This window comes from Procambarus clarkii, chromosome 59 (genome assembly GCF_040958095.1).
Source record: "Procambarus clarkii isolate CNS0578487 chromosome 59, FALCON_Pclarkii_2.0, whole genome shotgun sequence".
Taxonomy (NCBI): Eukaryota; Metazoa; Arthropoda; class Malacostraca; order Decapoda; family Cambaridae; genus Procambarus; species Procambarus clarkii.
This window is the reverse complement of record NC_091208.1, coordinates 33,395,156-33,417,926: the sequence shown is the minus strand read 5'-3', so window position 1 is coordinate 33,417,926 and position 22,771 is coordinate 33,395,156. Positions and strand designations below refer to the sequence as shown.

General features: G+C 41.6%; 1 protein-coding gene across 1 annotated transcript; it reads left to right on the top strand.

Annotated features, from left to right (window-relative positions):
* The first annotated feature begins 476 nt into the window (after nt 1-476).
* Nucleotides 477-17,078, top strand: LOC138353802 (uncharacterized protein R07B1.5-like). Its single transcript, XM_069307212.1, has 2 exons — nt 477-989; nt 16,803-17,078. Exons 1-2 carry the CDS (start codon nt 477-479, stop codon nt 17,076-17,078), a joined length of 789 nt encoding a protein of 262 aa, XP_069163313.1.
* Nucleotides 17,079-22,771: the final 5,693 nt, after the last annotated feature.

Sequence of the window (22,771 nt, the reverse complement as noted above, 5' to 3'; positions counted from 1 at the left end):
ACGTAGATATATGACCGAACCTAACCAACCCTACCTAACCTAACCTAACCTATATATATAGGTAAGGTTAGGTTAGGTAGCCAAAAAAAGCTAGGTTAGGTTAGGTTAGGTAGGTTAGGTAGACGAAAAAACATTAATTCATGAAAACTTGGCTTATTAGGCAAATCGGGCCTTGCATAGTAGGCTGAGAAGTGAGTTCTGGCTACTAGGTACGACATATATATATATATATATATATATATATATATATATATATATATATATATATATATATATATATATATATATCAGTTGTTGTTGTTTTAAATGCCAAAGTGATGAAATATTCTAATTACCAATTAGAGTATTATCTAATTATTATCTAATAATTAGATAATACAATTATCTAATTTTCGTAATGATCCAAACACCTGTTGGGGTCAGCGGCGCGTCATGTCTTAAAATTAATGACCAAAGGTCAACTGATGAGCACTGATATGGTGACCACAGATATGGTGACCATAGATATGTTGACCACAGATATGATGACCACAGATATGGTGACCACAGATATGGCGACCACAGATATGGTGACCACAGATTTGGTGACCACAGATATGGTGACCATAGATATGTTGACCACTGATATGATGACCATAGATATGGTGACCACTGATATGATGACCATAGATATGGTGACCACAGATATGGTGACCACAGATATGGTGACCACAGATATGGTGATCACAGATATGGTGACCACAGATATGGTGACTACAGATATGGTGACCACAGATATGGTGACCACAGATATGGTGACCACAGATATGGTGACCACAGATATGGTGACCACAGATATGGTGATCACAGATATGGTGACAACAAATATGGTGACCACAAATATGGTGACCGAAGATATGGTGATCACAGATATGGTGACCACAGATATGGTGACCACAAATATGGTGACCCCAGATATGGTGACCACAAATATGGTGACCACAGATATGGTGACCACACAATGGACATGATAATGGTCCAGGGCGGACTAAACGTGGTGGTGTGTGGTGCTCGGGAGGCTCTTGTGGTGTGTGGTGCTCGGGAGGCTCTTGTGGTGTGTGGTGCTCGGGAGGCTCTTGTGGTGTGTGGTGCTCTTGTGGTGTGTGGTGCTCGGGAGGCTCTTGTGGTGTGTGGTGCTCTTGTGGTGTGTGGTGCTCGGGAGGCTCTTGTGGTGTGTGGTGCTCTTGTGGTGTGTGGTGCTCTTGTGGTGTGTGGTGCTCTTGTGGTGTGTGGTGCTCGGGAGACTCTTGTGGTGTGTGGTGCTCGGGAGGCTCTTGTGGTGTGTGGTGCTCTTGTGGTGTGTGGTGCTCGGGAGGCTCTTGTGGTGTGTGGTGCTCTTGTGGTGTGTGGTGCTCGGGAGGCTCTTGTGGTGTGTGGTGCTCTTGTGGTGTGTGGTGCTCTTGTGGTGTGTGGTGCTCTTGTGGGGTGTGGTGCTCGGGAGGCTCTTGTGGTGTGTGGTGCTCGGGAGGCTCTTGTGGTGTGTGGTGCTCGGGAGGCTCTTGTGATGTGTGGTGCTCGGGAGACTCTTGTGGTGTGTGGTGCTCTTGTGGTGTGTGGTGCTCTTGTGGTGTGTGGTGCTCGGGAGGCTCTTGTGGTGTGTGGTGCTCTTGTGGTGTGTGGTGCTCTTGTGATGTGTGGTGCTCTTGTGGTGTGTGGTGCTCTTGTGGTGTGTGGTGCTCTTGTGGTGTGTGGTGCTCTTGTGGGGTGTGGTGCTCGAGAGACTCTTGTGGTGTGTGGTGCTCTTGTGGTGTGTGGTGCCCGGGAGACTCTTGTGGTGTGTGGTGCACTTGTGGTGTGTGGTGCTCGAGAGACTCTTGTGGTGTGTGGTGCTCTTGTGGTGTGTGGTGCTCGGGAGACTCTTGTGGTATGTGGTGCTCTTGTGGTGTGTGGTGCTCTTGTGGTGTGTGGTGCTCTTGTGGTGTGTGGTGCTCTTGTGGTGTGTGGTGCTCTTGTGGTGTGTGGTGCTCTTGTGGGGTGTGGTGCTCGGGAGGCTCTTGTGGTGTGTGGTGCTCGAGAGGCTCTTGTGGTGTGTGGTGCTCGAGAGGCTCTTGTGGTGTGTGGTGCTCTTGTGGTGTGTGGTGCTCGGGAGACTCTTGTGGTGTGTGGTGCTCGGGAGACTCTTGTGGTGTGTGGTCTTGTCATCAGAGACTAGAGGCGTTAAACATGCCAAAACTAGAAGACGGAAGAAAAAAAGGTGATATGATCACCACTTACAAAATACTAACAGGAATCGACCAAATTGACAAAGAGAAATTCCTGAAACCCTCAACTTTATGAACAAAAGAGGACACAGATTAAAGCTAAGGAGACAATGGTGGCGAAAAAATATTAGAAAGTTTTATTTTGCAGAGTTATGGGCGGTTAGAACAAGCTAAGTGGGAAGATGGTGGAGGCCAAGACCGTCAGTAGTGTCAAAGCGTTATATGACAAAGAGTGCTGGGAAGACGGGACACCACGAGCGTAGCTCTCAGCCTGTAACTACACTTAGGTGATTACACACAGATTCACAAGTTGATCGACAGTTTAGAGGCAGGTCCAAAGAGCCAGAGCTCAACCCCTGCAAGTACAACTAGGTGAGTGCAACTAGGTGAGTACACACAGGGGGACTCGTGGCTAAGTGGACAGCGCTCACGGGTCGTACTCCTAAGGGGCCGGGTACGATTCCCGGCCGAGGCAGAAACAAAAGGTCTGAGTTTCTTTCACTCTGATGCCATGTTCACCTAGCAGAAAATAAGTACCTGGGAGTTAGACAGCTGCTACGGGCTGCTTCCTGGGGATGTGTAAGCGTGTGTTAGAGAGAAATATATGTAGTAGACATAATAGAGGAATAATAGATTGGTTAGAAAGGCGGGGTCCAAGAGCTAACAGCTCAGTTCTCTAGGCATAAAGAGTAAATATAAATAATAAATACACACACTAATTGCCTCACAGAAACCATAATTAAACCACAGATGAAAATGTAATAAAAGTCTTATTAGGCAAAAAATAATGTTAAAGATTAATGTTAACTGTGTTAATACATGTAATAAAATTATATAATTAATGACTACTAACTCACCCAACAGTTGTTTAGAGAAGAGATTAATTTAAATGTTTTATAAAATTATGAATTGAATAAGTGAAACACGAATAATAATGTCCGTAGACTTGTTAGGATTTTAACTCGTGACAAATTTTCTGATATTAATTTTTTTTTTGGCCATTTCTTTTTAATGATTTACAATTATTTACAATGAAGTTTGGTTTGTGCTGGAAACAATGCATAACAATTTATTACCTGTCATCAACCTGCTTCCCGCCATTCATGTTGCCTGTGCTGGACCTCCCATTTTGTGATTGGTAAATTATAATTATTAATTTGTATAAAATGAAGTTATGGGTTCGTTAATTAATATGTTAATTAAGGAAAAGTATAATTAATTTATCAGAACCATTTTGATAAACATATTGCTTGTCTCTTAGCTAAAATCTGCTCTCCAATGTCAACATTTTCACCTTAACATTATTGCATATTTTATTGCAAATTCTAATAACTTTTAATTTACAATGTTGCAACCATCTTAAGCACATCGTTTAGAACATATTAGTTGCCAAATGCAACATTTCTTTTTTGCTAATACCAGCTTGTGTTTTTTAAACTTCTGGATACAGAAGATTATCAAGTATCAATCTCTGGGATGATTGGATCATCTGTGTTCCCAATCCCTCTTCTCCAGTGTACTTTCAGTGTATTACAATGCTTTTCAAGCAGTTTAATTTAATATAGTTCAGTAATTTTGAAAGAGAGAGAAATAACAAATGACTACAGGTGTAAAATTTAGTGCTCTGAGAAGCAGAAAATTATTTTTATTGATAAATCAGTGAGAATGGATCAGAAACCAAGCTGTTTATTTTACCAACAAATGGGTCTCTAGACTATAGACTGAGAGAGAGTTTTTATTGGAATTAAGCAATTTAATTGATAATTAACGATGAGAAAATAAACATATTTTATTCCTGCCTTTTCTTCTATCGATTCTAACAGTAGAAAGTGAAAAATTAGAAGAGTTAGAAATGGAGTCGTTACTCTTGTCTCATACTCCTTTCTTTCTTTCTTTTTTTCTTTCTTTCTTTCTTTCTTTCTTTCTTTCTTTCTTTCTTTCTTTCTTTCTTTCTTTCTTTCTTTCTTTCTATCATTGCATTTGAGTCTAATATTCCTTCTTTTATTCTACTATTACCACTCTAATATTCCGTCTCCTGATACTCTTTCTTCCTTCCTTCTTTCCTTCCTTCCTTCCTTCCTTCCTTCCTTCCTTCTTTCTTTCATCCTAAAGAAGAAGAACAAGTTCCTGCTCTTCCTTTTTCTCTTCCATTTCTTTCCTTCTAATAGTCTTATTATTTCTCTCCCTACTTCTCTTAGACTCGTTTCGTAATTATACTGTTCATATCACTCCCTCTTTCTCCTCTTTCAACTCTCTCTTCATTCTTGTAACTTCTTCTCCTTCACTATTTACTCGCTTCTACAATATTCTCTTCTTCTTCTTTCCTATACTTCATTTTTGTATTTTGTTTGCATCTTTTACACTTTATCTTGTCTACTTGATTCTCTCCAGTTTCTCTTCTACTTTCTTTCTTCTCCACTTTTATCTTTCATTTCCTTTCTACCTTTCCTCTTCTACTTTCTTCTCCACCACCTTTCAGTTCTTATTTTCTCTTGTCCACCATTCTCTTCCACGTGTTTCTCCTCCTCCTTTTTATTCATCTTCTCGTCTACTTCTCTTATATTTTCCTTTGTCTTTCTCTACCACCTGTTTCTCTTCCATCTTTCTCTTATACTTGTTTCTCCAATCCCTCTCTTTAATTCCTTGCCTCTCTTCCCTCCAACTTAACCCTCCTGTCTGCCTATCGCCTCCCCCCCCCCTCCCTCCCAGGCTGGTAACTAACTCTCCCTTCTCTCTCTCCCTCTCGCTGGGAAGGTAATTACGATGTAACGGGACTTAATGCTCAGAATTATCATAAAAAGATTATCTCTCAATCTGACTGATGAAAGTTGGGAAGGGGAATTAAGGGAGAGAGAGAGAGAGAGAGAGAGAGAGAGAGAGAGAGAGAGAGAGAGAGAGAGAGAGAGAGAGAGAGAGAGAGAGAGAGAGAGAGAGAGAGAGAGAGAGAGAGAGAGAGAGAGAGAGAGAGAGAGAGAGAGAGAGAGAAAGACACTAGGAATTGGGTTACTCCTGATAGAGCTTGAGAGAGGTAGTGCAACAGGTGTTAAGAAACACTCCTGTGAGCAAGAAATATTCGCTAGATAACCAGAAGAGGAGGAGGAGGAGGCAACGAGAAGCCGAGAATAAAGCAAGGGTGAGGGAGAAAAAAGTGAGAGAGATGCAGGTGAGGAGAGTAATAGTTGGAGAGAAGAGAAATATGATTATCTTGTGGAGGGGTGAGAGAACGAGAGAGAGATTAGGAAGAGGAGCTGAGGTAATAGCCAATAACGGCGATTATATCCTTGTGAAAAGAGGGGAAGAGTGAGGAAGAGATTATTTTCTGGTAGAGCAGAGGGACAATATGTCAAGAGTGGGACACTATGTCAGGAGAGGGACACTATGTCAAGAGAGGGACACTATGTCAAGAGAGAGACACTATGTCAAGAGAGAGACACTATGTCAAGAGAGGGACACTATGTCAAGAGAGAGACACTATGTCAAGAGAGGGACACTATGTCAAGAGAGGGACACTATGTCAAGAGAGGGACACTATGTCAAGAGAGGGACAATATGTCAAGAGTGGGACACTATGTCAAGAGAGGGACACTATGTCAAGAGAGAGACACTATGTCAAGAGAGGGACACTATGTCAAGAGAGGGACACTATGTCAAGAGAGAGACACTATGTCAAGAGAGGGACACTATGTCAAGAGAGAGACACTATGTCAAGAGAGGGACACTATGTCAAGAGAGGGACACTATGTCAAGAGAGGGACACTATGTCAAGAGTGGGACACTATGTCAAGAGTGGGACACTATGTCAGGAGAGGGACACTATGTCAAGAGTGGGACACTATGTCAGGAGAGGGACACTATGTCAGGAGAGGGACACTATGTCAAGAGAGAGACACTATGTCAAGAGAGGGACACTATGTCAAGAGAGGGACACTATGTCAAGAGAGGGACACTATGTCAAGAGAGGGACACTATGTCAAGAGAGGGACACTATGTCAAGAGAGGAACACTATGTCAAAAGAGGGGACACTATGTCAATTTCCTTGACACTCTGCAGTGTTGATGTGTCCTTATTTGAAGTTCTAGTTTATACCTTTTCACTAATGTATAACTTTAAAACAGATTTTCGTGCCAATTAGTGATATTTGGAAGTTTTCTATGGTTTAAAATCTTAAATTTAAATTTATTTTCCACTTAAAAGACTCTGCAAACTAGGTAGCCTAGTTTCCAGGGCACCCTAAAGAAGCACCAATCCTCTGTTCGTATCGAAACGCTCTTAGGCTCTGTAAGAAAGGGGGTCGTCGAGACTCTATGGGCAAAAATGTCAATAGTAATGGCTTCTAATGACCTTTTAATGGTTTTATGTAGGTTTTAATCCCTTGAAGGACTCCAGGGAACCATCTATTGAACTACACTCTCATGTGTGGTCGTTAATGATACACTGAACACTAGGGTCGTTACTACCACCCAGAGTGCTAGCATCAAGAGCAGATTACCTCCTGACTATAGAGGAAAGTTTCTATTGTCTGATTAACTACCTCGCAGACCTTGCTGTGGTTATCTGTAAGCTCTTATCTCTCTCTCTCTCTCTCCCTCTCTCTCTCTCTCTCTCTCTCTCTCTCTCTCTCTCTCTCTCTCTCTCTCTCTCTCTCTCTCTCTCTCTCTCTCTCTCTCTCTCTCTCTCTCTCTCTCTCTCCTCTCTCTCTCTCTCTCTCTCTCTCTCTCTCTCTCTCTCTCTCTCTCTCTCTCTCTCTCTCTCTCTCTCTCTCTCTCTCTCTCTCTCTCTCTCTCTCTCTCTCTCTCTCTCTCTCTCTCTCTCTCTCTCTCTCTCTCTCTCTCTCTCTCTCTCCCCAGTTTAATAACCTGGTGGTTGATAGTGATCCATCTGGCTTGAAGCTGTGATTCGTCTTTGACGAAATTCTGGCTAAAGTTGTCGCAATTTGTATGTCTCATTTCGGCCTCCGGACTTACATCTAAAGGTTTTTATCGTTACTTAAATTTCAGGAAAGCTCCATGAGAAAAATGTGGATTAATAGAGCCATATATATCCAGTCACTCAAAAGAATATTGCAATTCTGGACCAGATAATGTGCCAGACAATGTTTGTACGTGACTCTCCTTAATCCAAGTCATTAATCCAAGTCGTTATCTAAATAATCATCATGCGAAAAATCTCATTTGAAATGTTATTACAAAGTTTATTTTCACTCCAAATGCCCTTAAAATATGAGGCAATTTCAATGTTTGGTTAAGTATTGACTTCAAGATCTTTATTATGGAAAAAATAATTCTGCACATACTAAATATGAATTTGTTTCTGCTTTCCTTGAACTTAGCACTGTTACAAAGTAAACTTTATATAACTTGAGAGCCTGTTCAATTACCATTCTAATATTCATATATTTTGATACAGAGCATTACGCTAATGAACGAAAATGGCTTCATGGTTATCTGATCCAAAATCGCAATATTCTTTTGAGTGACTGGATAAATATGGCTCTATTAATCCACATTTTTCTCATGGAGCTTTCCTGAAATTTAAGTAACGATTAAAACCTTTAGATGTAAGTCCGGAGGCCGAAATGAGACATACAAATTGCGACAACTTTAGCCAGAATTTCGTCAAAGACGAATCACAGCTTCAAGCCAGATGGATCACTATCAACCACCAGGTTATTAAACTGGGGAGAGAGAGAGAGAGAGAGAGAGAGAGAGAGAGAGAGAGAGAGAGAGAGAGAGAGAGAGAGAGAGAGAGAGAGAGAGAGAGAGAGAGAGAGAGAGAGAGAGAGAGAGAGAGAGAGAGAGAGAGAGAGAGAGAGAGAGAGAGAGAGAGAGAGAGAGAGAGAGAGAGAGAGAGAGAGAGAGAGAGAGAGAGAGAGAGAGAGAGAGAGAGAGAGAGAGAGAGAGAGAGACAGTGTGAGAGAGTGACAGTGAGAGAGAGGGAGAGAGAGAGAGAGAGAGAGAGAGAGAGAGAGAGAGAGAGAGAGAGAGAGAGAGAGAGAGAGAGAGAGAGAGAGAGAGAGAGAGAGAGAGAGAGAGAGAGAGAGAGAGAGAGAGAGAGAGAGAGAGAGACGGAGAGTGAGAGAGTGAGAGAGAGACAGAGAGACAGAGAGGGAGAGAGAGAGATAACAGATAACTACAGCAAGGTCTGCGAGGTAGTTAGCCAGACAGGAGGAACTTTCGTCTATAATCAGGAGGTAATCTGCACTTTGCGGCATCGCTCTGGGTGGTTGTAACGACCCCAGTGTTCAGTGAGTCATTAACGACCACACATGAGAGTGTGGTTCAATAGATGGTTCCCTGGAGTCCTTCTTCAAGGGTTTAGAACCAATACAATACCTTCGAAAGGTCATTAGAAGCAATATTATATATATATTGACATATTCTGCCTATAGAGGCCTTACGACCCCTTTACATACAGAGCCAAAAAGCGTTTACATATATACAAAGGATTGGTGTTTATTAAGAAGCCTGGTAACTAGGCCACCTAGTTTCCAGAGTCTTTTAAATGGTAAATGTATTTAAATTTAAAATTTTTAAACCGCATTAAAGCCTGTAAATTTAATCTAGAGCCTAAAACTCTTATTTAGATTCTGAAGATCTCATAGAGCCTGAAAATCTCAAATAGAGTCTGAAACTTTACACGCACTCATACACTCTGGAAGGACCCACAACCACTCACCAATTTGCCTCAGAAGTAGTTATACAAATTGGGTAAATTATATTGTATTGATTACATTCTGGCACTGTATAAACACTATTGTTTATATCGTATAATATACATATATACATAATACGTATAAACACTGTATAGTTTATATCGAGTAGCGTTCTGTGCGTCAGATCTCTTTGGGTGTGTGAAGTTGTCGTTCAAACTACTTAGCAGCTGATCTGATGATTTTGTCTAGAATAATTCTATTGTCTTCGCCTCTTTTTGTTTCCAAGAAAGTTCTTTCGTATTTTATTTATCTTTTTGTTTTGTTTTTGGAATAGTTTATATATTATATATATATATATATATATATATATATATATATATATATATATATATATATATATATATATATATATATATATATATACATATATATATATATATATATTTATAGTTTATATAATATTATAATATCTAGGACAGTTGTTCGTCCTCAAGCTTAATTTTCAATTAGTATTCAAACTTCTTCAACATCACTATACTCAGCTTAGAAGTAAATATTTTTCTCTAACTATATTTCACTTTAATATTTACTTTATTGTTTCTATATAACCAGAGTTAACAAGGCGAGGAGTTTGTTACCTATTTTTTTAGATACTAACCTAAATCAATTTTGAATAAGACCTTTTTTGAATCAGAAGCGTCATCAATTGGTTTTATTTTCTTTTATCACAAAATTATTGCGTAAATGTACTTGATTTATAAATTTTTTATTACGAATGTTTTTTTAAGATATTCTTTTTGTATGGGACTATTAAAGCAGATAACAGAACTAACAGACACTGCTAGAAGACGTGGACAATATGTCTAATATCTCTTTCCAGACATAGTGTCTCTCTCTTGACATAGTGTCTCTCTCTTGACATAGTGTCCCTCTCTTGACATAGTGTCTCTCTCTTGACATAGTGTCTCTCTCTTGACATAGTGTCTCTCTCTTGACATAGTGTCTCTCTCTTGACATAGTGTCCCTCTCTTGACATAGTGTCTCTCTCTTGACATAGTGTCTCTCTCTTGACATAGTGTCCCTCTCTTGACATAGTGTCCCTCTCTTGACATAGTGTCTCTCTCTTGACATAGTGTCTCTCTCTTGACATAGTGTCTCTCTCTTGACATAGTGTCCCTCTCTTGACATAGTGTCTCTCTCCTGACATAGTGTCCCTCTCTTGACATAGTGTCTCTCTCTTGACATTGTGTCTCTCTCTTGACATAGTGTCTCTCTCTTGACATAGTGTCTCTCTCTTGACATTGTGTCTCTCTCTTGACATTGTGTCTCTCTCTTGACATAGTGTCTCTCTCTTGACATAGTGTCTCTCTCTTGACATAGTGTCTCTCTCCTGACATAGTGTCTCTCTCCTGACATAGTGTCTCTCTCTTGACATAGTGTCTCTCTCTTGACATACTGTCTCTCTCTTGACATAGTGTCCCTCCTCTGACATAGTGTTCCTCTCTTGACATAGTGTCCCTTTCCAGACATAGTGTCTCTCTCTTGACATAGTGTCTCTCTCTTGACATAGTGTCTCTCTCTTGACATTGTGTCTCTCTCTTGACATAGTGTCTCTCTCTTGACATAGTGTCTCTCTCTTGACATAGTGTCTCTCTCTTGACATAGTGTCTCTCTCTTGACATACTGTCTCTCTCTTGACATAGTGTCTCTCTCTTGACATAGTGTCTCTCTCCTGACATAGTGTCTCTCTCTTGACATAGTGTCTCTCTCTTGACATTGTGTCTCTCTCTTGACATAGTGTCTCTCTCTTGACATAATGTCTCTCTCTTGACATAGTGTCTCTCTCTTGACATAGTGTCCCTTTCCAGACATAGTGTCTCTCTCTTGACATAGTGTCCCTCTCTTGACATTGTGTCTCTCTCTTGACATAGTGTCTCTCTCTTGACATAGTGTCTCTCTCTTGACATAGTGTCTCTCTCTTGACATAGTGTCCCTCTCTTGACATAGTGTCCCTTTCCAGACATAGTGTCTCTCTCTTGACATAGTGTCTCTCTCTTGACATAGTGTCTCTCTCTTGACATAGTGTCTCTCTCTTGACATAGTGTCTCTCTCTTGACATAGTGTCTCTCTCTTGACATAGTGTCTCTCTCTTGACATTGTGTCTCTCTCTTGACATAGTGTCTCTCTCTTGACATTGTGTCTCTCTCTTGACATAGTGTCTCTCTCTTGACATAGTGTCTCTCTCTTGACATAGTGTCTCTCTCTTGACATTGTGTCTCTCTCTTGACATAGTGTCTCTCTCTTGACATAGTGTCTCTCTCTTGACATAGTGTCTCTCTCTTGACATTGTGTCTCTCTCTTGACATAGTGTCTCTCTCTTGACATTGTGTCTCTCTCTTGACATAGTGTCTCTCTCTTGACATAGTGTCCCTTTCCAGACATAGTGTCTCTCTCTTGACATAGTGTCTCTCTCTTGACATAGTGTCTCTCTCTTGACATAGTGTCTCTCTCTTGACATAGTGTCTCTCTCTTGACATAGTGTCTCTCTCTTGACATAGTGTCTCTCTCTTGACATTGTGTCTCTCTCTTGACATAGTGTCTCTCTCTTGACATAGTGTCTCTCTCTTGACATAGTGTCTCTCTCTTGACATAGTGTCTCTCTCTTGACATAGTGTCTCTCTCCTGACATAGTGTCTCTCTCTCTTGACATAGTGTCTCTCTCTTGACATAGTGTCTCTCTCTTGACATAGTGTCTCTCTCTTGACATAGTGTCCCTCTCTTGACATTGTGTCTCTCTCTTGACATAGTGTCTCTCTCTTGACATAGTGTCTCTCTCCTGACATAGTGTCTCTCTCTTGACATAGTGTCTCTCTCCTGACATAGTGTCTCTCTCTTGACATAGTGTCCCTCTCTTGACATTGTGTCTCTCTCTTGACATAGTGTCTCTCTCTTGACATAGTGTCCCTCTCTTGACATAGTGTCTCTCTCTTGACATAGTGTCTCTCTCTTGACATAGTGTCTCTCTCTTGACATAGTGTCTCTCTCTTGACATAGTGTCTCTCTCTTGACATAGTGTCTCTCTCTTGACATTGTGTCTCTCTCTTGACATAGTGTCTCTCTCTTGACATTGTGTCTCTCTCTTGACATTGTGTCTCTCTCTTGACATAGTGTCCCTCTCCTGACATAGTGTCTCTCTCTTGACATAGTGTCCCTCTCTTGACATTGTGTCTCTCTCTTGACATTGTGTCTCTCTCTTGACATAGTGTCCCACTCTTGACATTGTGTCTCTCTCTTGACATAGTGTCTCTCTCTTGACATAGTGTCCCACTCTTGACATAGTGTCTCTCTCTTGACATAGTGTCTCTCTCTTGACATAGTGTCTCTCTCTTGACATAGTGTCCCTCCTCTGACAAAGTGTTCCTCTCTTGACATAGTGTCCCACTCTTGACATAGTGTCCCACTCTTGACATAGTGTCCCTCCTCTGACATAGTGTTCCCCTCTTGACATACTGTCCCTCTCTTGACATTGTGTCTCTCTCTTGACATAGTGTCTCTCTCTTGACATAGTGTCCCTCTCTTGACATAGTGTCTCTCTCTTGACATAGTGTCCCTCTCTTGACATAGTGTCCCTCTCTTGACATAGTGTCCCTCTCCTGACATAGTGTCCCACTCTTGACATAGTGTCCCTCTCTTGACATAGTGTCCCTCTCCTGACATAGTGTCCCACTCTTGACATATTGTCCCTCTGCTCTACCACAAAATAATCTCTTCCTCACTCTTCCCCTCTTTTCACAAGGATATAATCGCCGTTATTGGCTATTACCTCAGCTCCTCTTCCTAATCTCTCTCTCGTTCTCTCACCCGTCCACATGATAATCATATTTCTCTTCTCTCCAACTATTACTCTCCTCACCTGCCTCTCTCTCACTACTTTCTCCCTCACCCTTGCTTTATTCTCGGCTTCTCGTTGCCTCCTCCTCCTCCTCCTCTGTTTAGCTAGCGAATATTTCTTGCTCACAGGAGTGTTTCTTAACACCTGTTACACTACCACCCTCTCAAGCTCTATCAGGAGTAACCCAATTCCTAGTGTCTCTCTCTCTCTCTCTCTCTCTCTCTCTCCCTCTCTCTCTCTCTCTCCCTTAATTCCCCTTCCCAACTTTCATCAGTCAGATTGAGAGATAATCTTTTTATGATAATTCTGAGCATTAAGTCCCGTTACATCGTAATTACCTTCCCAGCGAGAGGGAGAGAGAGAAGGGAGAGTTAGTTACCAGCCTGGGAGGGTGGGAGGGGGGGGAGGCGATAGGCAGACATGAGGGTTAAGTTGGAGGGAAGAGAGGCAAGGAATTAAAGAGAGGGATTGGAGAAACAAGTATAAGAGAAAGGTGGAAGAGAAACAAGTATAAGAGAAAGATGGAAGAGAAACAGGTGGTAGAGAAAGACAAAGGAAAATATAAGTGAAGTAGACGAGAAGTTGAATAGAAGGAGGAGGAGAAACACGTGGAAGAGAAACGTAGGCAAGAGGATATGAGAATTGAAAGATGGAGAAGAAAGTAAAATAAAAAGGTAGATGGGAAGTATAAGATAAAAGAGGGGAGGAAAGAGAGTAGAAGAGAACTTGTAGGGACGCAAGCAGAAGAGATAAGGTATGAAAGATGCAAATGGAATGCATAAATAAAGTATAAGCAAGAAGAGAATATTGTAGAAGCAAGTAAATAGTGAACCAGAAGAGAAGAAGTTAAAAGAATGAAGAGAGTTTAAAGATGAAAAAGGAGGAGTGATGAGAATAGGATAATAAGGAAACAAGTCGAAGACAAGAAGGGGGAGAAATAATAAGACTATTAGAAGGATAGAAATAGAAGAAAAAAGAGCAGGAACTTTTTCTTCTTCTTTAGGATGAAGGAAGAACAGAAATAGACGGAAAATTAGAGTAGTAATAGTACAATAAAAGAAAGAATATTAGACTCAGATGCAATGATAAAAAGAGAGAAAGAAAGAAAGAAATATGAGACTGAAGGCAGTTTTTGAAAGAATCGACAGAAGGAATAAAATATATATTTTTTTTCATCGTTAATTATCAGTGAAATTGCTGAACACCGATGAAACCTCTCTCGCAGTCAATAGTCTAGAGACCCATTTGTTGGTAAACTAAACAGCTTGGTTTCTGCTCCTTTCTCACTGATTTATCAATAAAAATAATTTTCTGCTTTTCAGAGCCCTTAATTTAGAACCTGTAGTCATTTGTTATTTCTCTCTCTATCAAAATTACTGAACTATAATAAACTAAACTGCTTGAAAAGCATTTTAATACACTGAAAGTACGCTCGATTGGAGAGACTGGGAACACAGATGATCCAATCATCCCAGAGATTGATACTTGACAATTCACTTCTTGATAATCTTCTGTATCCAGAAGTTTAAAAAACACAAGCTGGTATTAACGAAAAAGAAATGTTGCATTTGGCAACTAATATGTTCTAAACGATGTGCTTAAAATGGTTGCAACATTGTAAATTAAAAGTGATTAGAATTTGCTATAAAATATGCAATAATGTTAAGGTGAAAATGTTGACATTGGAGAGCAGATTTTAGCTAAGAGACAAGCAATATGTTTATCAAAATGGTTCTGATAAATGAATTATACTTTTCTTTAATTAACATATTAATTAACGAACCCATAACTTCATTTTATACAACTTAATAATTATAATTTACCAATCACAAAATGGGAGGTCCAGCACAGCCAACATGAATGGCGGGAAGCAGGTTGATGACAGGTAATAAATTGTTATGCATTGTTTCCAGCACAAACCAAACTGCATTGTAAATAATTGTAAATCATTAAAAAGAAATGGCCCAAAAAAATTAATATCAGAAAATTTGTCATGAGTTAAAATCCTAACAAGTCTACGGACATTATTATTCGTGTTTCACTTACTCAATTCAGAGTTTTATAAAACATTTAAATTAATCTCTTCTCTAAACAACTGTTGGGTGAGTTAGTAGTCATTAATTATATAATTTTATTACATGAATTAACACAGTTAACATTAATCTTTAACATTATTTTTTTGCCTATTAAGACTTTTATTACATTTTCATCTGTGGTTTAATTATGGTTTCAGTGAGGCAATTAGTGTGTGTATTTATTATTTATATTTACTCTTTATGCCTAGAGAATTGAGCTGTTAGCTCTTGGACCCCGCCTTTCTAACCAATCTATTATTCCTCTATTATGTCTACTACATATATTTCTCTCTAACACACGCTTACACATCCCCAGGAAGCTGCCCGTAGCAGCTGTCTAACTCCCAGGTACTTATTTTCTGCTAGGTGAACGGAGTATTGTCTTCTGTGTTGGCATGGTTATGTTCTGGTCTTGTCCTTACTCTCAGGGTGGGTAGAGTAAATAGTTCCGTGATTTTCACCCAAATCACGGAACTATTTACTCTACCCACCATGAGAGTAAGGACAAGGCCAGAACATAACCATGCCAACACAGAAGACACTGCTCAATATAACAGGCCAATTGCACCTGATTAATCTTTATATAATAGGAGCTGCCTCATAAGGGCCAATGGGCCTTCTGCAATTACCTTTATTCTTATGTTCTTACTTGCTTCGTCCCCCATTTATCCCCTATGTATCCCCCTTGTTTTTACCTTTATCACCTGACCCCGTATGGGTATAAATCAACGAGTCCTGTAATTTCATTTCACTTGAGAATGAACCATGGAGATTCGAAACGTTGTGCAAATTGTATAAATAAGTGTAATATATATATATATATATATATATATATATATATATATATATATATATATATATATATATATATATATATATATATATATATATATATATATATATATATATATATATATATATATATATATATATATATATATATATATATATATATATATATACACGCTTTTGCTAATTTTTCGGAGGTAAACCCATAGTGAGGTGTCCCATACGTCCCAAACTTTTCTATAATAGTCATTATGCCCTGTGAGTTGTTACTGGGACTGTTAATTGGGCTGCAATTGAGTGTCTGAAATACATGGTTGAAACACCAATTATCCATAAGTTAATATATTAACGGAACGTATTAAACCACAGACTGATGCTAAAGTAGTTAGCGGTTGGAGTTTATTAACTGCTTCATTGTGCTCATTAATAAATGTGTTTGGCTCGATTATACCAACGTCAATTAATGTTTGATACACAATAAAAATAATTGCAAATTATTTTTGGAAACAAAAATTTATTTTGTTTCTTTTAATTTTTTTTGTGCTGTATGTCGGGTTTTATGTTTAAAATTAATGCATATATTAGAGATTTTTTTTGCACTGGAGGCAGGAAGGGAATTATCAGGGGGGAAAGCGCCAAGCCATTACGACTATATAGCACTGGGAAGGGGTCATGATAAGGATTTGGGATGGGACGGAGGGAAGGAATGGTGCCCAACCACTTGTGGACGGTCGGGGACTGAACGCCGACCTGCATGACGCGAGACCGTCCCTCTACCGTTCACCCCAAGTAGATAACACAGAGTGAACACTGCGAGATAACACAGATGTAACACTGAGGTAACACAGAGTTAGCACTGAGGTAACACAGAGTTAACACTGTAAGATAACACAGATGTAACACTGAGGTAACACAGAGTTAGCACTGAGGTAACACAGAGTTAACACTGCGAGATAACACAGAGTTAACACTGTGAGATAACACAGAGTTAAGATAACACAAAATTGAAAAAGAGAGTTTACAACTGTCTTGCGGTTTACGAGTTAATATTAAATGTTTAATAATATATATTCAGAAATTCCTCAAGAAAATGAATGTTTCCAAATACTTAATAACATCAGCCTGAGACAGTCATGCCACCTGAGATAACCAGAGTCTGGAAGATGATAACTACCCCGGACTACAAGATAACCAGAGTCTGGAAGATGATAACTACTCCGGACTACAAGATAACCAGAGTCTGGAAGATGATAACTACCCCGGACTACAAGATAACCAGAGTCTGGAAGATGATAACTACCCCGGACTACAAGATAACCAGAGTCTGGAAGATGATAACTACTCCGGACTACAAGATAACCAGAGTCTGGAAGATGATAACTTCTCCGGACTACAAGATATTTCCATAATGATAGCGATCATTCAGTGAAACTCGGTCCCATATCCCTGGGATATCTTCGGGATATCGAAGGGTGGGATATCTTCGAGTCCTCTTAATTCATGCCAGTGTCTTCTAATCCAACTCTCTGCTTCTCAATACTTTAAATTAACAAAAATGATTGGGCACGATTCCTTTCGCCTAATGCCTCTGTTCACCTAGAAGAAAATAGGTACCAAATAGGCAGCTGTTGTGGGGTTACATCCTGGGAAAGGTCAGTATACTTTCACCATGGGGGGGAGGGGAGGACCTTAATATAAGCCTAACGTATGTATATTCACAGGCCATCTGTCCCCGACAGCAAGAAATGACATTTTGTTTTCTTGGAGAACTTAAGGGTAAGAAAAGTGGTGAGAAAGTGTGTGAATATTGCTTCAAGAGGCAGAAACCCCCTACCTGTCTGCTGACGAAACCTGTACATCTTGCCTCGATCATGGAGGTTTAATCTGATTATGCTAAACAGTTTACCAACTCCTCAAGCCGTCTGTGGTGGGCCAGAGCGGTGATGACTGTGAAGGGCGACCCGGAAGTGCGGCAGAACACCCAAACTGTTTAGTAAACAAGAAGCCGTCATGATCACCGTGAGAGATGCGGAGGCTGGGAGTGAAGACGGAGATGCTCTGTGAGTACCGTCTCCCGGGGCTCCGTCTTGGAGACACAGGGAGGGAAGCATCTTGACTCGTTCCTGTCTTCCCTGTCTATCTTCCCCCTCATTTTCCCCCATCTATCTTATGTCTCACCATCTTCTAGTCTCCTGCAGATGATAGTGTTCCCCACCTCCCCACCTTCTCACTCCCCGCGGTCACTCCTTCATTATCATCGCTTCATGCACGGATTGTATCGCATCTCATCCCATGACGTGCACCTGCAGGCAATATATTGCTCTCTCCCTCGGCCTGTGTGTGTGTGTGTGTGTGTATGTGTGTGTGTGTGTGTGTGTGTGTGTGTGTGTGTGTGTGTGTGTGTGTGTGTGTGTGTGTGTGTGTGTGTGTGTGTGTGTGTGTGTGTGTGTGTGTGTGTCTGTGTGTGTGTGTGTGTCTGTGTGTGTGTGTGTGTGTGTGTGTGTGTGTGTGTGTGTGTGTGTGTGTGTGTGTGTGTGTGTGTGTGTGTGTGTGTCTGTGTGTGTGTGTGTGTGTGTGTGTGTGTGTGTGTGTGTGTGTGTGTGTGTGTGTGTATGTGTGTGTGTGTCTGTGTGTGTGTGTGTGTGTGTGTGTGTGTGTGTGTGTGTGTGTGTGTGTGTGTGTGTGTGTGTGTGTGTGTGTGTGTGTGTGTGTGTGTGTGTGTGTGTGTGTGTGTGTGTGTGTGTGTGTGTGTGTGTGTGTGTGTGTGTGTGTGTGTGTGTGTGTGTGTGTGTGTGTGTGTGTGTGTGTGTGTGTGTGTGTGTGTGTGTGTGTTTGTGTGTGTGTGTGAGTATTCATCTACATGTACTCACCTAGGTGTGCTTGCAGGGTCGAGCTTGGCTCCCAGCCCCGCCTTACGAACGCTCTTGAATAATAAAAGCGCGATAAATGAGTCATTGTATCATATTAACTTTTAAAACTTTGAACTGTATTACTCTGAGCGACTGCTACGTCTCACCTGCTCCATTTCTCGACAGCTCAAACAATGAACAAGTTCCTCCTAATATGTCTGTGACTCACTTGCGTCATGAGTATCCATGTACGACCCTTTATCAGAAGGGTTCTATGTTCTCATCAGTACATCGTTCTGATGTTCTTAGCTTTGTACATGGCTGCTTCGGCTACATTATCAATGTCCATTAGCATCTAATATACTGATATCATATCCTCCCTATCTCTCTATTTCTCCAGTGTGGTAACGTCTAGTATTTCCTCATAGCTTAAGCTCTACAGCTCAGGAACTAGTCTCGTTGCATATTATTGGAAGTTTTCTAGTTTCTCCTTGTCCATTTTCAGATAAGGATTCCACCATGCTGGAGATGCATATTCAAGAGTGGGTCTCTCCTTTGCTGTGTATAGGGCTTGAAGAGCCCCTTTGTCCAAGTTTCTGAAGGATACCCGGATGTTGGACAGTATGTTATACACAACTGTTGTTATTCTGCTGATGTGGGCTTCTGGCATCAGATTTGGGGTCCACTCTCAGGTCTTTCTCCTCTTCTCATTGAAGAATTTATCTTCCCTTCATCTTATACTGATGTACTGGTTATCGGACTCCTGTTCCAGTCCTTATAACTTTACACTTGGCTGGGTTAAATTCTAGCAGCCATTTTTCAGACTACTTTTGAAGTGTGTCCAAATCCAATATATTCAGCATATCACAATCTATACCTGTCCTGACTCCTATCATCAGTTTTGCATCATCCGCGAACATCTGATATGAAGGAACCAATTTACTGTGTCATGTCGTTGACATATATTATAAACAGAATGTGTGTTTCTTTGACTGAGTTTACTATTTAATAATTGAGGCTGCTAGGTGGAGCAAGGAGGTCTGGGAGCCCGCCTCTAAGGGGTCCACTGGTTACTCCATGTCCTCTTCGCCGAGGCCAAGGGCTCCTACAGACATAGATATGTGGTGCCTAATACACCACTGATAATTGTATTTTCATTTGCATGCTCCCGCCTCCTACACAGACGTCATGGAAATAGCGGGAACACAAGGTGACAGGCTAAATAAGATAAGTAAAGATAACAATGCTGAAAAAACACATTGAAGAATTAGAGAATGTTGAACGCGTTCTCGGCTACATCAGTGCAAGATATCGAGTGAGGACAAATGCGTTGGAACGGAAGCGATCCAACGCTTCCTTTCTCACTCTCTATCTTGCTCGGATGAAGGCTAAATTAGCCGAAAACGCGTTCAACATTCTCTAATTCTTCAAATGTGTTTTTCCGCTTACTTGGATTAGTGTTTTTTATCGTTATCTTGAGGTTATCTTGAGATGATTTCGGGGCTTTTTTTTTTTTAGTGTCCCCGCGGCCCGGTCCTCGACCAGGCCTCCACCCCCAGGAAGCAGCCCGTGACAGCTGACTAACACCCTGGTACCTATTTTACTGCTAGGTAACAGGGGCATAGGGTGAAAGAAACTCTGCCCATTGTTTCTCGCCGGCGCCTGGGATCGAACCCAGGACCACAGGATCACAAGTCCAGCGTGCTGTCCGCTCGGCCGACCGTTGTTGCAAACATAACTATACTCATGATATAACTGGATATATACAGTAGGGCACACAGGTATATACACACGCATACAACACCATACAAGTGACCAACCCTGTGACACCCAGGCCACTACTGGTCACATTCTAAATTCCAATTTCTCAATTTCTAAATCTTTAATCTCAGGAGACCGACCTTAACACTTTCTCATTTGACCAGCTAATGTTAGTACTCATATACTCACCTGTTACTCACGAAACAACGTCTCCACGGACGTCTGGGGCCACTATGTGAGTGTGGGTGAGTGTGGGGGTAGTGTGGGTGAGTGTAGGTGAGTGTGTGTGTGTGTGTGTGTGTGTGAGTGTGGGTGAGTGTGGGTGAGTGTGGGTATGTGTGTGAGTGTGGGTGAGTGTGTGTGAGTGTGGGTGAATGTGTGAGAGTGTGGGTGAGTGCATGAGACAGCTAGACATATCTTACCAACACACAATATTCCTCACTGAGTGCCCAACATGTCTCCTGTCCACCAACATCACAATCCTGTCCCGCGCTGAGAGCTGCCACCTCACCAGTGGCTCTGTCAACATAACCTCCACCACCTCTGCTACTCCAGTCTCGACCCCTGCACTCTCACTCCTCACGAGGCCTAGACGATATCACTCCAAGTGCAACTTCAGGTCACCTATCTGACTGGCCAGATGAAGGGCTACGTCAGAACAGGCCAACCATACCTGGTCTGCCACCATAAAGTTAAGCAACCAGGATTTAGAGGGGTTCGATCCCCACACTGACACGAGTTAGTGTTTGCTACTCTCATAAACTACTTCTCACGCTCCAACAACTACTTCCGCTGACAATATATTGAGAGAGACAACTACTGACTAAATTTTTGCACAACAAACTGGGTACAATGACATTATATGAGTGGGATTGCGTGGTTATAGATAGGAGCTGCCTCGCATGGGCCAATAGGCCTTCTGCAGTTACCTTTGTTCTTATGTTCTTATATTTCTCTGTCTCTCCGTCTCTCTCTCTCTCTCTCTTCTCTCTCTCTCTCTCTCTCTCATTTTCTCGCCCCAATGACTCTCACAGCTCCCTCACACACTCTCCCTCACACTCTCCCTCACACTCTCCCTCACACTCTCTCCCTCACACTCTCCCTCACACCAGTGACCCTCACACTCTCCCTCACACCAGTGGCCCTCACACTCTCCCTCATACTCTCCCTCACACCAGTGACCCTCACACTCTCCCTCACACCAGTGGCCCTCACACTCTCCCTCACACTCTCCCTCACACTCTCCCTCACACCAGTGGCCCTCACACTCTCCCTCACACTCTCCCTCACACTCTCCCTCACACCAGTGTCCCTCACACTCTCCCTCACACCAGTGACCCTCACACTCTCCCTCACACCAGTGACCCTCACACTCTCCCTCACACCAGTGACCCTCACACTCTCCCTCACACCAGTGACCCTCACACTCTCCCTCACACTAGTGACCCTCACACTCTCCCTCACACCAGTGACCCTCACACTCTCCCTCACACCAGTGACCCTCACACTCTCCCTCACACCAGTGACCCTCACACTCTCCCTCACACCAGTGACCCTCACACTCTCCCTCACACTCTCTCTCACACCAGTGGCCCTCACACTCTCCCTCACACCAGTGGCCCTCACACTCTCCCTCACACTCTCCCTCACACTCTCCCTCACACCAGTGGCCCTCACAGCTCCCTCACACTCTCCCTCACACTCTCCCTCACACTTTCCCTCACAGCAATGACCCTCACAGATCCCTCACACTCTCCCTCACAATCTCCCTCACACTTCCCTCACACACTCTCCCTCACACACTCTCCCTCACACACTCTCTCTCACACACTCTCCCTCATACACTCTCCCTCACACTCTCCCTCACACACTCTCCCTCACAATCTCCCTCACACTTCCCTCACACACTCTCCCTCACAATCTCCCTCACACCAAGGAAAGAGAAAGTCACTTCCTCCTCTCACAAACAATTAATTACCTCATCTCTCCACAATATTTTACACCTACACGTAATAAAAAAAAATAATTTCTCCTCCATGGCTAAATTAATTTCGTTATATATTTAATACCAAGAGTTGTGTAGAGACATTTCTGGGTTATGAATACTTGGCGTAATGAAAAGTTAAATAAAATTTTGATTTTTGTCATACAAAAATGCGTATGTTTGCTATACGTTAAATATGTCGACGTTTTTCACACTTTACTGTCCAATAATAATAACAATAAATATTAATATTAATAAAGATAAATCATACAACCGGTTGTGTTGAGGCTAATTTCCACCAGATCTAAAGTATTTTTTTTTTTTAAATGAAAATATGTCTGAATATTGCGTGTTTGCGTCGGAAAAGTTGTCGTAAATATTCGATTTTTAATGAATTTTCTTGAACTAAGCATTTGGCTTGTGGCGAATTCAAGTGTTACACGATGTTTGGAAAGTTATGTGTGCTTGTTTGGCCTGTTTGTTCTGCATGATTTGCGTGCATAGCTGTGGGGGGGGGGGGAGGGGGGG

What these genes read in the sequence shown, in the direction of transcription:
- LOC138353802 (XM_069307212.1), top strand. Translation starts at nt 477, where the DNA reads ATGGTGACCACAGATATGGTGACCATAGATATGTTGACCACAGATATG. An exon ending in ATATGGTGACCACAGATATG is followed by an intron (nt 990 to 16,802) that starts GTGACCACACAA and finishes TGAGATAACCAG; the next exon opens with AGTCTGGAAGATGATAACTA.